The sequence below is a fragment of the Dendrobates tinctorius genome, unplaced genomic scaffold (assembly GCF_039654945.1).
Source record: "Dendrobates tinctorius isolate UK_male_01 unplaced genomic scaffold, ASM3965494v1 ptg000046l, whole genome shotgun sequence".
Lineage (NCBI taxonomy): Eukaryota > Metazoa > Chordata > Amphibia > Anura > Dendrobatidae > Dendrobates > Dendrobates tinctorius.
In genome coordinates, this window is record NW_027361714.1 from 79672164 (window position 1) to 79686388 (window position 14225).

The 14225-nt window shown below is 47.2% G+C and overlaps 1 protein-coding gene across 4 annotated transcripts; it reads left to right on the top strand.

Annotated features, from left to right (window-relative positions):
* The first annotated feature begins 971 nt into the window (after positions 1-971).
* Positions 972-13833, top strand: SESN1 (sestrin 1). 4 transcript variants are annotated; one of them, XM_073576043.1, is made up of 11 exons: positions 972-1183; positions 3712-3777; positions 3953-4153; positions 4289-4471; positions 4549-4785; positions 5038-5185; positions 5391-5500; positions 5692-5882; positions 6039-6183; positions 11818-11896; positions 12912-13833. In XM_073576043.1, the coding sequence occupies exons 1-11, from the start codon at positions 1100-1102 to the stop codon at positions 12920-12922; spliced, it is 1455 nt and encodes a 484-aa protein (XP_073432144.1). In that variant the 5' UTR covers positions 972-1099; the 3' UTR covers positions 12923-13833. The 4 variants fall into 4 exon arrangements, with proteins under 4 accessions (XP_073432144.1, XP_073432142.1, XP_073432145.1 ...); XM_073576041.1 differs by having other exon boundaries at positions 973-1183; positions 5388-5500; XM_073576044.1 differs by lacking the exon at positions 11818-11896 and having other exon boundaries at positions 973-1183.
* The last annotated feature ends 392 nt before the right edge of the window (positions 13834-14225 follow it).

A 14225-nucleotide genomic window follows, 5' to 3' on the forward strand; every position in this document is an offset into this window, starting at 1 on the left:
TCAGTACATATAACATTGTGGTTTATAGATAATTTAGTGACAAAATGCACAGTTGGTGGAGAGAGGTTGAACTTGGTGGAGCGGGGTCTTTTTTTTTCCGGCCTTTGTAGCTATGTAATGGACACGAGATGGTCGCTAGATTTGATATAAAGACCCCCATTTTGTTGTCTGCGTTAGTTTTAATACATGAAGTCTATTGTTTTTCAGCAGCAAGGCCCGTGAATAGTGACCCTAACCTAAAAATGACTGTGCGGTCGTCCGGAACTATCCGCCCCTCCTGTTATCAGCGCGCCGGCGCAAAAGGAATCGAAACGGGGACGGAATACAGAAAATGTGACCGAAAACTGTGACCAAAATGAAGAACTCCACCGTTAAAATGGGAGCAGCAGCTTGGTTGTGTGCCCCTCGGGTGCCACCCCACACCCAGAACACTAATGCTGAGGCCACGGGATTAGGGACGACACAACAGTGAGCTGCGCCTCGCGTCTCCACGGCCGGCGGGCAGCGCTCTGTGGCCTCCTATGAATTTGAGCCTTTTTCTTCGGATGGGTGTGGGAGTCTGGCTTCACATGATGGACAAGACTTGCTTTTCATTCGTGATTTTTTTTTTTTTTCATTTCTGAAACAAATTTTCAAAAAACATGTCACCACAACAGGACTTGGCCAGTGTGCGGGTAACAAGCCCGGGGATGTGTGGACACGGCTCCAGCCTTTAACGAGTTAAGACAAAAAAGAAAAGCCCTGTTTGCAGAGCCTGTGCTGTTTTTCAGAGCATCTTGTTTTTCACAGACTGGATTGCCGCCCACATTACGTCAGGTTGTCCGGGAGTCCCGCCTCATTTCATCAGCGTTCGTCGGACTCTCCTGATTGGTAGAGGCTTTAACTCTAAATGTGCTCCTATTGGTCAAGCCTCCTAAGGGGGGCGTGCCGCGGTGCTTTGGCTCCGCCCTTCCACTTGTTTATGAAGCTTAGTTGAGGGCAGTGCTCGCCGTCTGTGCGCTGCAGAGTGCGGAGTGAGGAGGTTCAGCTCCGCCAGACAACTCCTAACAATAGAGCGCTCGGTGCACCGGTGCTGTGTGTGTCACCCACTGTACTAGCCATGAGGTTGTCCCCACGGGCGGCTGTGCCAGCTCCAGAGATCATCTGCAGTCGCTGCAGCGGAGTGTGCAACACCAAAGTCAAGGTGAGCCCCGATGCCCCGCGCAGGTGATCGCAAGGCTCTAGTCTAGAGGACGATCGCTTTCTAGGAATCTGACGACCGCCAGTGAGATCGATCTATCATCAGCCCGATCCTGGTTGCGCCCCCCTCTAAGTGCTCGTCAGTCATTCACATTGGGAAGCTCGCCCAATCTGCTGCCGTGCGATGTCGCAGTGTTGCATCAAAGCCAGATGACCGATCTGCTGCATTTCTCGGCCACTTTGTCCTAGGAGACAAGTCTGGGCAGGAGGAAGTGCAGGGGGCATTGAACTTGTAGTGAACCCTGTGTGCTGCTTGTACTGGCAAGAGCTGGGCATGAAGGGGTGCATTGCTATTGCAGATAGACCTGTCTAGCCTTGGAAGAGTTAGCAAAGTGTTGTAAGCAGCGTTTCTATTCCATAGCTCATTGTGTGTGTGTACCAGCAGTCCCATGTAAGGTGACTGATCAGGCAGATAACATGACTGGTGACCAATGAGGAAAAAAAAAAACCTTGGCTCAGCTCTAAACATGTACAAGGGGGTTGTCATTGGTGCCCGTGCTATTCAATGACTGTGGCATGAAGCGCTAAGTGATGCATCGCCTCTGCAGTAAGCACAGGCTACCTGTCGGAAACAAAGGAATGTTTGCAGCCGTCCTGCAGAGCAATGCCTGCTCCATCCAGAGGAGACTGATGTGATGACGCTGAGTACGCCAGTGCGCGGCATGTATGGGGCATCGCAGTGCTGAGAGGGGACAATAAATATGGAAGACTGTTCAGAGTCTTTAACTTGTGTCCTCCGGTTCAGGAATCCATTGCATCAGTTTTGCAAACAGACCATGAGGGGCCCCATTTAATATGTGCCTTTTTGTTGGAATAGAAGAGAATTCCATATGAGGGGGCTCTCCTTTGACTTATAGTGTGTGTATAAATTTTTAATTTTTTTTTTTTTTTTTCTACCTCATCCTTAGTGTCCAGACTGCATAATAAAGCCTTGTGACCCCTCTACATCCATTTGCATAAGTGATGCAACAGATCGCTAATTCTGTCAGTTCAGAGATCACAACAGTTTCCGAGTGGACTTGTGTGCATAGCCTTACACTGCTACATACTGTCCGGTGTCAGCAATGCATGCTGCGGTGTACTGTCTGGTGTTGGTGGTGCGGTGTACAGTCCGGTGTCGGCGATGGTGCTAAGTTGGGTTGCTGTATAAAGCACCAGTCTTAGATTATATTGTATAGTTCCCAATATATCAGATGTGCTTCCTCTGATCACGTGGCTGTTGATCCTCGGTACAGTTGGGAAATTGAGGCTATGTGCACACGTACCGGAACTCTCGCGGAAATTACCGCGAGAATTCCGGAATTCCAGTCCGCGGGAAAATCGCATTTTAAATTCCCGTGATTTTCCCGCGGAAAAACTAGCATTTTGCAAGCGTATTTAGCTTGCAAAATGCTAGCGTTTTCCAAGCGATCTGTAGCATCGCTTGGAGAACTGATTGACAGGTTGGTCACACTCGTCAAACATAGTGTTTGATGAGTGTGACCAACTTTTTACTACTGAGGCCGCCTATGCAGCATCAGTAGTAAAAGATAGAATGTAAAAAAATAAAAATAAAAAAGTGTTATTCTCACCCTCCGACGTCCCGCGCATCCGTTCCCAGTAATCCTTTGCGAAAATGCCTGCGATGACGTCAGTTCTCGCGGGATCGAGACGTCTCGCGGTCATTCGCGATGACGTCGCGCGAATGACCGCGAGACTTCGCGATCCCGCGTGAAGGGACGTCATCGAGCATTTTCGCAAAGGACTACTGGGAACAAGAGCGTGGAGAGAAGCGGGAAGACTGCGCGGGACGTCGGAGGGTGAGAATAACAATATTTCTTATTTTAAATTCTATTTTTTTACAGGGATATGGTACCCAAAGCCCGGAGGACAGTCTCCTCTCCTCGGACCATGGGTACCATCCGCAATTGTTCTGCTTACTTTCCGCACACCGGGAAGTAAGCGGAACAATGCATTCCTATGGGTGCGGGATCGCCGCGATTCCGCAAATTAATGAGCATGCTGCGGTTTTTACCGCGAAGCGATTCCGCCGCGGTAAAAACCGCAGCATTAGCACAGCATTGCGGAATCCCATAGGAATGCATGGGATGCTTATTTTTCGCGGCAAAATCGCGCGGTTAAAACCGCCGCGGAAACGCGAAAAAAAACGCCACGTGTGAACTCAGCCTGAGTTATGAAAAAAATGGATGAAAACAAATGGCTGGAAACCTCTGAGGGCCATTAATAATGCATGATGGATCCTGCCCCCGTGGTATGAGTAGCCTTATCATAAACCTGTAATCTCTTGTGGTTGGACGTGCCAGTCCAATAGCTGGTAAATAAGTGTCGGCACGTCATCTTCCCAGGGCTCCGATTGTCTCTTCAGTGAGCTTCTAACTTGGCAACCTCACAGCAGTGAATGGACCGATGTGAAGTGATTTCTTCTTAAATAGTGGTTGCATGGAATAATACTTGGATTGTTCTTCCTTTCAGGAATTGAGTATCCGAATCCCACGCCCTGCAGGTCAGGGGCCTAGCAGATTCATCCCAGAAGAAGAGGTTGGCAGTTTTTTATTTTATTTCTTCTAGTCTTGTAAAAAAATAACTTGTCATCATTCAGACACACATGTATCAATATAAAAAGGCGTTTAGCGCCGATGGCTTGGGGTTTCTTCATCCTGTAGACTATTTACAGTGCCTGGCTAAGTCAATTGACTTTTTCTGATCTCTACAGATTCTACAAGTTGGAATGGAGGATGCAAATATGCACACGGTGTTGGCTGATGCGTTTGCAGATATGGGGCGGCTGGATAATATCACCCTGGTGATGGTTTTTCACCCACAGTATTTAGAAAGCTTTCTGAAAACACAGCACTACTTGTTGCAGATGGATGGCCCCTTACCTGCCTGTTATCAGCACTACATAGGGATTATGGTAAGCAAGGTTGGTCGTATATGCACCTGTACACTGTGAAGGGCTCACCCTTTCTGTTATAGGCAGGAAACCTATAAATTCTACCACCATGTAACAGTGTACTAACAATGTGTCTTTATCTGGTCTGTCTTTCAGGCTGCAGCCAGGCATCAGTGCTCCTACCTTGTTAACCTACATGTCAATGACTTTATTCAGAGTGGCGGAGACCAGAAGTGGTTAAATGGTCTTGAAAACGCTCCTCTCAAGCTCCGTAATCTAGGAGAGCTGAACAAGTTGCTGGCACACAGACCTTGGCTGATCACAAAAGAGCACATAGAGGTAAAGACCCTTAGCACGATCAGTGTGAAACCGGTTGCCAGTGTTGTAGCCGTCTATACCTTTCCTTTGTTTTCCAGAAACTGCTAAAAACTGGGGAGCACAGTTGGTCTTTGGCAGAGCTGATCCATGCAGTCGTTCTTCTTGCTCATTATCACTCGCTGGCCTCCTTCACATTTGGCTGTGGGATTAGTCCTGAAATTCCTAGCGACAGTGGGCACAATTTCCGCCCCGCATCTGTCAGCAACTACTGCATTTGTGACATAACGAATGGCAATCATGAAGGGACAGAGGGCTGTCGGACAGCTGGAAGCTTGGTAAGTTGGTAGACCATTTTAGGGTGAAAACATTCTTTAGAACCAGAACTCTTTGGTGTAGGCTAGTGTCTGCTTTATTATATATACACTTTTTTTTTTTTTTTTTTTTTTTTTTTTAAGATGTAAATACCCCATAATTTGGAAGAATATGGCTTGAGCCATAAAAACATGTGTATTTAAAGAAAATTTACCTGCTAAGACTGATGTGAACTATAGATCTCCATTCACAAGTCTTGTTTTTTTGTTTTCTAGATTTCTGACTCTTCTTGTGAAGTTCAAGTTCTCATGGAGAAAATGAAACAGCTTCAAGAATGTAGAGATGATGAAGAAGCAAGTCAGGAAGAAATGGCTACTCGTTTTGAAAGGGAGAAGACTGAGAGCATGCTCGCTTTTGCTACAGGTATGGAAAATCTTGTTGGTCCACACTGGTAACTTGTATGGCAGTTTATGGTTATACTTGTACCCATTCCCTTTATCACTTTTCAACTCTTGGTTGAAGCGTGGTTTTAAAATATACCATACGGATGCACCTCATGGACAAGTAAAATCTCTTAACATTCTAAGCATTGTCAAAGAAGATGACAGTTTGTTCTTTTCCATAGAAGATGAAGACCTTCCTCCGGCAAGAGAGGTGTCAAAACATTTCGAAGACACAAGTTATGGTTACAAAGACTTCTCTCGTCGCAGGATGCATGTCCCCACATTCCGAGTACAGGTAAGCATTTGTCTGTCATAGGACAGATGTTTCTTCTTCCTTTAGAGAAGATCTGTTTAAGTCTGTACACATGCCTTAATGAACAAATGGGGTATTTGTTAAAATTGTGCTAGATTTACACAATCTGTCTGTATTGGCTTATCAGTCTCTCAACCACTGATCTAAACTTTTATTTATTTTTTTTCTTCTAGGATTTCAGCTGGGAAGACCACGGTTACTCCTTAGTTAATCGTCTTTATCCAGACGTTGGGCAGCTACTTGACGAGAAGTTTCATATTGCATATAACCTTACTTATAACACCATGGCAATGCACAATGATGTAGATACCTCAACATTGCGGCGGGCCATATGGAACTATGTGCATTGTATGTTTGGAATAAGGTGAGAGATTTTCAGTAGTCTTCTCCTGTGACTAATTGTGTATTTAATGATGACCAAAAATCCGCATCCTAATTGCCAGTATTTTAGCAATTCCTGACTTGCTTGTCGCACTTTTGTCTCTCAAACTAATATTTGTACCATTTTTCACACTCGCAGGTATGATGATTATGACTATGGAGAAATAAATCAGTTACTGGACCGCAGCTTTAAAGTTTACATTAAAAACGTGGTGTGCAGTCCAGAGAAGACAACCAAAAGAATGTACGACAGCTACTGGAGGCAGTTCAAGCATTCTGAGAAGGTGAGCCATGGCCAGCAATAGAATGGCACACAGTCCTTACTTCTTGGCTGGGTTTTTGTTATCTATATTGGTCATTTAGAATTGTCACACTTTAACAGCATGACTGTTTTTGGGGAGTGTCCTATATTTTAGATACACTAGCTTACAGGTTGTCTTCAGCTTTTGAGTTTTTATGACATGATAGATAGATAGATAGATAGAGAGAGAGATATATATATATATATATATATATATATCTATCTATCTATCTATCTATCTATCTATCCCCTTTTAAAGGCCACCTGTCACATCTGGAGAACATGGTTAACCTGCAGATAGGAGCCTAATCTGCAAGTTAATAGTACTCTGAGAAATTGAACTTTCTCTTTTGTCTCATTGGGGGACACAAGAACTGTGGGTGTGTGCTGTTGACACTATGCATGAAAAAAATTAACTCTGCCTCCACAGTATACACCCCTCTGACCAGCTGTAGGACAATCAGTTCTGCTTGGTGTCAGCAGGAGGTGGACAGAGGTCTCTTGCAGACCCATGCCTACCTCAATGTGCCTCGTTCATTTTCAGGTAACCATGGAGGGATACAGAGTAGATATGCAACATCTGTATTCCCACACCGGGATTATGAGTACGGCGTGTACTGCCACCCCGTATCCTCATGAATCCTGCAGGCAGGACCCTATCCCCCAACACAGGACTCGTGTTCAGGTGGCAGCTCCTGGTTTTGACCTTCGTCTCCAATCACTCGCCCACCAGAGCCTGATGATTGAGAGAAACGCACTGCAGATAAGGTTTAGGACAGCAATCTTTTCATGCAGATAACCGACCCCTGTTACGGGGTGAACTGGAGATAAGGGGCTGCAGCATTATATGATCTGCTCACCAGCCGCTCTGGCTGAATGTGACTGCTGTAATCAGCACTTGGGCTTGCAGCCTATGGCTCTTTACTTAGTTTAAGAGCCAACACTTACTTTCAAGCACGCGGTGCAGCGCAGTTCCAGCCTCCTCCTGTGGCAGCGTTATGGCCCTGGGCTCCAGCAGGAGCCCAGCACGGCTGACGCCAGATTCTGGCTCCCGGCAGGCTCCACCCCTCGGCTTCCTCTTCTGTACCAGCGCCATCTTGGTGCTCCAGGAGGCCAGAGCAGGGCCCTGCCCACCACTTCCGGGCTGGGATTTCATAAGGCTTCTAGGCAGCGGCAGGGCTGTTCATCTCCCTCTCTCCCGGTGGGGACACAGGTCGTGGGTATGGGAGTACTGCACTACAGGTTGCTCCCTCACTCCGCTTTCTACCCCCGATGGTCGGCACCAGGTAAAGCCTGTCAGTGTGTCCAAGGGAGAGCAGTCCCGCTCCTCTTACTCCTCCTCATCCGCTTCAGTGATCTTGGTCAAATATTTTGTATGTACCAAATGCAATGTCAGTCTTCCTTCAGGTCAGTCCTCGCCACTCTGCTCACATTGCAGCAGACCTACGGTGTCGCCTACGCTAGAGAGCAAGTGCAGCCCCCCCCCCCCCCCCCCCCCGCTTTGCCTGTCAGAGCTCGCACATTACCCCTGGAGCAGGCGGAAGCCACCTTGCCTACCACCCAGGGGCCATCCATCGCCACAGGAGACAGCGAGTGTCCAGGATGGGCCTCTTCCTTATCTAAAGTCCGTGGCCGACCTTACCAAGGTATCACAGACCTTGGTAACTGTGCTTAACAGATTGCCACTTCAGACTCCAGTGGAAACGAGCACCAAAGGAGCCTTCTAGAGGCCGTAAAAGGTTTAGATAGGACCACCAACCCAGGTCCCCTTCTCGCGCCATCTGCCTCCTCCCGGTCCTCATCCCCAGAATCAGGTGAGGCATTATCAGACCCACTCAGAGGGGGGTTCTGAGTACGGGCCAGAACAGTCCCAGGTCAAGGATATGGTTCAGGGCCTCATTGCCGCAGTCAATGAGACTTTTAACATTGGGGACACCACATCAAAACCTAATGATCAGGTTTTTTCATTTAAGCGTCATAAGTCCCCCTCTAGGGTCTTCGCCTACCACAGGGATTTTGAGGAAGTGTTGGCCAGGGAAAGGGAAAACCCAACCAGGCGGTTTCAGAGAGGGTATCGTTTTGGGATTCTATATCCCTTCTCCCCAGATTGGACCGCCTCCCCTTCGGTGGACCCACCAGTGTCCAGACTCGCTACCAATACAGTCCTCCCACTCATCAGTGGGGCAGCCCTAAAAGATCCCAGTGATAGGAGGATAGAATCTCCGGCAAAATCCGCCTTTGAGGCAGCAGCCGCTACATTGTGTCCAGCCTTCGCCTCAGCCTGGGTAGCTAAGTCTGTTACAGAATGGGCCAAACAGCTTAGACAGGGCTTATTGGCCGGGGCACCACCAGCAGAACTGGTGGAGTTCGCAGATCAAATCTCTCATGCCGGGAGGTATATGGTATCGGCAGCCCTGGATGGTGCATATTGCGCAGCTCAAGCATCTAGTAATGTGGTAGCCGTCCGGCGGACGGTCTGACTAAAGGCTTGGCAGGCTGATTTGTCCTCAAAAATCACTGACCAATCTGCCATTTCAGGGCACCCAGCTCTTTGGGTCATTGTTGGATCAAATCATTAAGGATGCAACGGGGGGGTACAAGTTCCCTTCTCCCTCAGGCCAAACCTCGTCGATATGTTTTCAAGCGTAGGGCTCTGCCCTTTCAGCCCTTTTGCCGTATCCCAGCGACAGGCACTTTATGCTCAGGGCCCGCAGAAGTCGCAAGCACCGAGAGATAGGAGGAACGTATCATTTCGGGCCACCCCGTCATGGCATTCCTGCAGTTCCAACAGCAAAGCTACCAGGTCAGGGACTGGCAGAGCCACTTCAGCCTGATGCCAGCAGGGAGTCCCAACTCCCTTCTCAGTACCTCTCCCAGACTAGGAGGCCGCCTTGTCCTCTTCAGTGATGTCTGGCAGAATTCAGAGGATGTCTGGGTAAAGGAGGCAGTATCAACAGGATGCAAGAGACTTCAACGCGCTTCCGCGAGATCGCTTCTATCGCTGCCACCAAAAGACGCTGCTATGGCTTTCCTTTTTTTCGCTTCAATCGACTCTCCTCAACGCAGGAGTAATCGTCCTTGTTCCCGAGCAGGAACGTTCTACCGGCTTTTACTCAAACCTGTTTGTGATGCCTAAAAAGGATGGCTCAGTTCGTCCCATTCTAGACCTCAAAATGCTAAACAGATGGGTCCGCTTACGCCATGTCAAGATGGAATCGATTCGGTCGGTAATTAGGTATATGGAGGATCAGGAATTCCTATTTTTCAGGGACATCAGAGGTTTCTGCGTTTTGCTGTCCAAAAGCAGCATTTCCAGTTTGTGGCCCTGCCATTTGGGCTGGCAACAGCCCCCAGAATTTTTACAAAGATTATGGCAGCGATGGTAGCTATATTAAGGATTAGAGGCATAATATTGGTGCCATCTCTCTACGATATCCTCGTCAAAGCGCCCTCTTTCGCTCAGGCCCAGGAAAATCTAGCGGTAGTTTTAAACATGCTCTCCCAGTTTGGTTGGATCATAAATGGGGAGAAATCCCACCTAACGCCAACACAACGCTGGGGCGGGGTGCGGTATTCCGCCACCTGACTGTCCAGGGACGATGGTGAGGATTCTTGCCTCGACCATGAATCAACATTCTAGAACTGAGGGCAGTCTTTCTAGCACTTCTACATTGGGAAAGATGCCTCAACAACCAGCCAGTCCGGATTCAAATGACAACGCCACGGCGGTGGCATACATCAATCACCAAGGTAGAACCAGAAGTCCCCAGGCACTGGCCGAGGTATCCAGAATCTTCAACTGGGCAGAAACCGCAATTTCGGCAGTTTACATTCCCAGCACAGACAACACTGCCGCCGACTTCCTCAGTCGGAAGGGGCTCGCGGCAGGGGAATGGTCCTTACACCAGGAAGTGTTCCGTCAGATATGCCAGCTATGAGGGACTCCAGATGTGGACCTCCTGGCATCACAACAGAACAGAAGGGTCCAACAGTTTGTCTCAAGATACCGCAATCCTCTAGCAATAGGGGTCAATGCGCTGGTCATTCCCTGGACACAGTTCAGACTCCCTTACCTGTTCCATCCCCTTCCTCTCCTGCCCAGGCTGCTAAAGATCAAGGCGGAAGGGGTGCCGGTCACATTGATCGCCCCGTACTGGCCCAGGAGGGCCTGGTTCGGAGAAATTATCAATCTTCTCACAGGCACCCCCTGGAGACTCCCCGACAGACCAGATCTCCTTGCTCAGGGGCCGTCTTACCACCCGAATTCTCGGCTGCTCAATTTGATGGCATGGCCTTAGAAACCACAATACTGAGAGCAGCGGGTTTTTCGGACCGAGTCACTAATACAATGATCCAGGCTAGGAAGCCTTCCTCTTCCAGGGTCTAATATCGAGCCTGGAAGGCCTATTTTGGCTGGTGTGAGTCTAATCACGTCACATATGCCCTGTTCCCTGCCAGCTGTCTTAGAGCCAGACCGCCATCTAACCCTGCCTGGAGAAAAACTAAGTTCCTTGAAAGGCCAGGTATCTACTCTTCTTTTTCAAAAGAATTTGGCCTCCCGCTTACAGGTTAAGACCTTTCTGCAAGGAGTGGCACATGCGGCCCCTCCTTACAGATCCCCTTGTGGCTCCATGGCATCTTAACTTGGTCTTGGAAGCCTTGACAGGTTCACCCTTTGAACCCCTACAGGAAGCTCCCATGTCTTTGTTGTCCTGGAAGGTGGTATTTCTCATAGCCATCACCTCTATTAGGTGGGTTTCAGAATTAGCGGCATTGTCCTGTTGTCCTCCATTCCTAATTATGCACCAGGACAAGATTGTTTTGCGGCCTCTTCCTTTCTTCCCAAGGTGGTATCGGTCTTCCACCTGAACGAGGATATAATCCTTCCGTCATTTTGTCCCGCCCCAACCCATCCTCTGGAGCGTTCTTTGAATAAGCTAGACCTGGTCAGGGCGATAAGGATCTATCTGGCCATGACCGCTCCTTTCAGGAAGGCGGACTCGCTCTTTGTTACCCCCCCCCCCCCCCATGGGGTGAGAAGAGGTCTGTCTGCCTCTAAGGCAACAATTGCTTGCTGGATCAGAATGGCAATTCTGGAAGCCTACCGGGTAAAGGACAGGGTGTTCCCTGCTGGGGTCAAGGCCCATTCAACCTGGATGGTGGGCGCCTCCTGGGCAGTACGCAACAGGGCATCAGCCATGCAGTTGTGCAAGGCTGCCACATGGTCGTCCGTGCATACCTTTTCAAGGTTCTATAAGGTCCATACCTATGCTTCAGCGGACGCCAGCCTAGGCAGAAGAATCTTGCAGGCGGCAGTGGTGAGTTCTCCGACCTGAAGGAAGAACCCAGGGACTGCTTTTGGACGTCCGGCGGGTTCCTGTGTCCCCCAATGAGACGAAAGAGAACAGGATTTTGGTTGCTTACCGTAAAATGTTTGTTTCTCAGTCTTCATTGGGGGACACAGCGCCCTCCCATGATTTTATTACGTGTAATGAATATGATGACTTGCATGATGTCTCTTCCTACTGCTTTTTCACTAACTCATTGTCCTACAGCCGGTCGGAGGGGTGGAGGCGGAGTTAACTTTTTTTTTTTTTTTTTTTTTTTCCATGCATAGCATCAACCTCCTAGTGACAGCAGCACACACCCACGGTTCCTGTGTCCCCCAATGAAGACTCTGAGAAACAGATTTTACAGTAAGCAACCAAAATCCTGTTCCTCCTGAGAGCTGCTGGCTTTAGTCACCTCTCAAACCTGTGAGTAGTGGCTGCAACCACAACCTGGTACTTTTACTGACAGTCGGCTCCGCTCTGATGCACTGCAAAGCTGACCGTCAGCCGATGTATGCTTGCAGACAATGCTTGCTGTAGCTGTGCTGACACACCTGTACGACTGACTGAAAACCAGCAGCTTACAGGAGGAAAGAAGTTCACTTTCTCCCAGGTGCCGTACTCTCAGGCTATGGGCACACGTATGCAGAAAATTTCTGCATGAAAACCTGACTCCTTCCCAGAAAATGCATGTTTTTTTTCTCCCGAGTTTTCCACATGGTTTTTGCGCAAAAAAACACGCGTTTTTAATGCATTTTTTTCCGGAGCGGTCCCAGCCTCATAGAAAATAGCTAGAAATGCATATTTTTCCACGAAATTAATGAGCATGCAGCGTTTTTTTTCGCATAAAAAAACACAATATGCACAAAGTGCAGAATTCATTAAAATGAATGGGATGCTTTTAAGCATTTTTTTTAAGCGGTTTATTTGGTAAAACTGCGAAAAACGCATACGTATGAACACAGCCTCAGTATGTCTGTTGGGCACCTTCCTAACTCTAGGAACCTGAAGGTTAATGGCATTATCAGACATGAAGGCTTCTTTTAGAATGACCCTTTTGGATTTGCTTTGAAACTTGAACGTAGCATGCTCTCCATTCCTACATGTGCATCAGTGGTCTTCCGACTATTCTCGCATTCTACAGCAACTGTAAAAGTGGAGTGTTCTAAGTGATCGAATATCCACAAATATATTTAAAAGGACTTTGCTTCACATAGGGCAAAATACTGTTTCATGAGGTTCTGTGTGGGAGATCAGATGTGTTGGATGAACATAAAATGAGACCATGCATTTGTGCATTTTTGATCTTTATATTTATGTGGCAGTACATGAGATTGTGGGTTCTAAGATGCAAACTTACCTTCTCCTTATTGTTTTGCAGGTTCATGTTAATTTGCTTCTTATGGAAGCAAGGATGCAAGCCGAACTCCTTTATGCTCTGAGAGCAATTACTTGGTATATGACCTGACTGCTCAGTCTGCAGTGACATCCCGCAGTGAATGTTCCATAGGGAAATCTGCTCACTGGACTGCTGATTTCCTTTGCCTTTTGGTAGCTATCTTTTTTTCAAAGTCCATTGTGCCATAATTCCCATCATATCAGCTGGTTGGTTCCTACTTGGCTGACAGTTGAATGTTGTGAAAGACATGTCGCCTTGCAATCCTGCAACTTGTAAACACCTACAAGTCTGGGCTCTGGAATCCAGCAATGTTGTGTTTTTTTGCAGTGATGGACTTCTTGGAAGTATGAAAGATGGATTGGGAAACGTGTGCTTTGTGTTCCCACTGGGACTTAGTCGTGCTGCTCTCCTGTTCACAAGATGCAGCTGTTCCTGTTAAGCTAAATCAACACATGGATACTGCTACAACCTGAGCCTTGCTAAACTGTCATATAGAAAGTGTGCATTCCCATACACTTGTGCATGTTTTTGTGATATACAGCAATTCTCAAAACTCCAACCACACTCTACAAATTTACAGCTGATCATTGGCTGTATATATTGCTGTACAAAAAGCTGTGAGATGGATAAAACCTTTAAAATTTTGTCTTCCTTTAAAGTGTGTGTATATACATAGTTTTCTTCACGCTTTATAAGGTCTGGTCAATATTCTATGACTACAGGGAATGTGGAATACCTCTTGTTTGTGGGTGCACACTTTAGAATATCCCACTGTTGTGTTCTCTGCCGGCAGCCGGGGGTAGAGGGATGCAGTTGGCCTATCTTAGTGATTCACTACTCATTGGCTTCTGCTGAAAACAAACACTCGCGGTTTACAGTTTCGAACTTGATTTTAAGATGTGAATGTTTAAAAAAAAAAAAAAAAAAAAAAAGCTGGTTTTAGAAAACAAATGTATGGAAGGATTTGTATTATGGAACTATAAACTGGTAAATATCTTTTGACGCTTTTTCAGTATTATTGATATTTTCTAAATAAAGAAGTCATAAAAAATTGTCTGTCTAGAGTCTTAAATATAAAGGGGGAAAAATATAACATAATGCAGACAACTATACAATGTACATGGAGGTAGAGATCTATCTATTTTTTTTTTTTTTTAACATCTGCAATTGACCAGGACTACTCTGCAGGGGACTCAGTGTGACATAGACATCTAAGTATGCCACTGTAGGCGGTGGTTGCTCCTCTCCCCCAGCTGATTGCTGTGCAGAGCCTAGCTGCAGGACAAAACTCTGAAA

Excerpts from the sequence above, each read along its gene's own strand:
- SESN1 (XM_073576041.1), top strand. The coding sequence starts at position 1,100 with ATGAGGTTGTCCCCACGGGCGGCTGTGCCAGCTCCAGAGATCATCTGC. Across the intron at positions 4,472-4,548 it reads TCACAAAAGAGCACATAGAG|AAACTGCTAAAAACTGGGGA; the intron begins GTAAAGACCCTT and ends TTTGTTTTCCAG. Across the intron at positions 6,184-11,817 it reads AGTTCAAGCATTCTGAGAAG|CATCAACCTCCTAGTGACAG; the intron begins GTGAGCCATGGC and ends TTCCATGCATAG.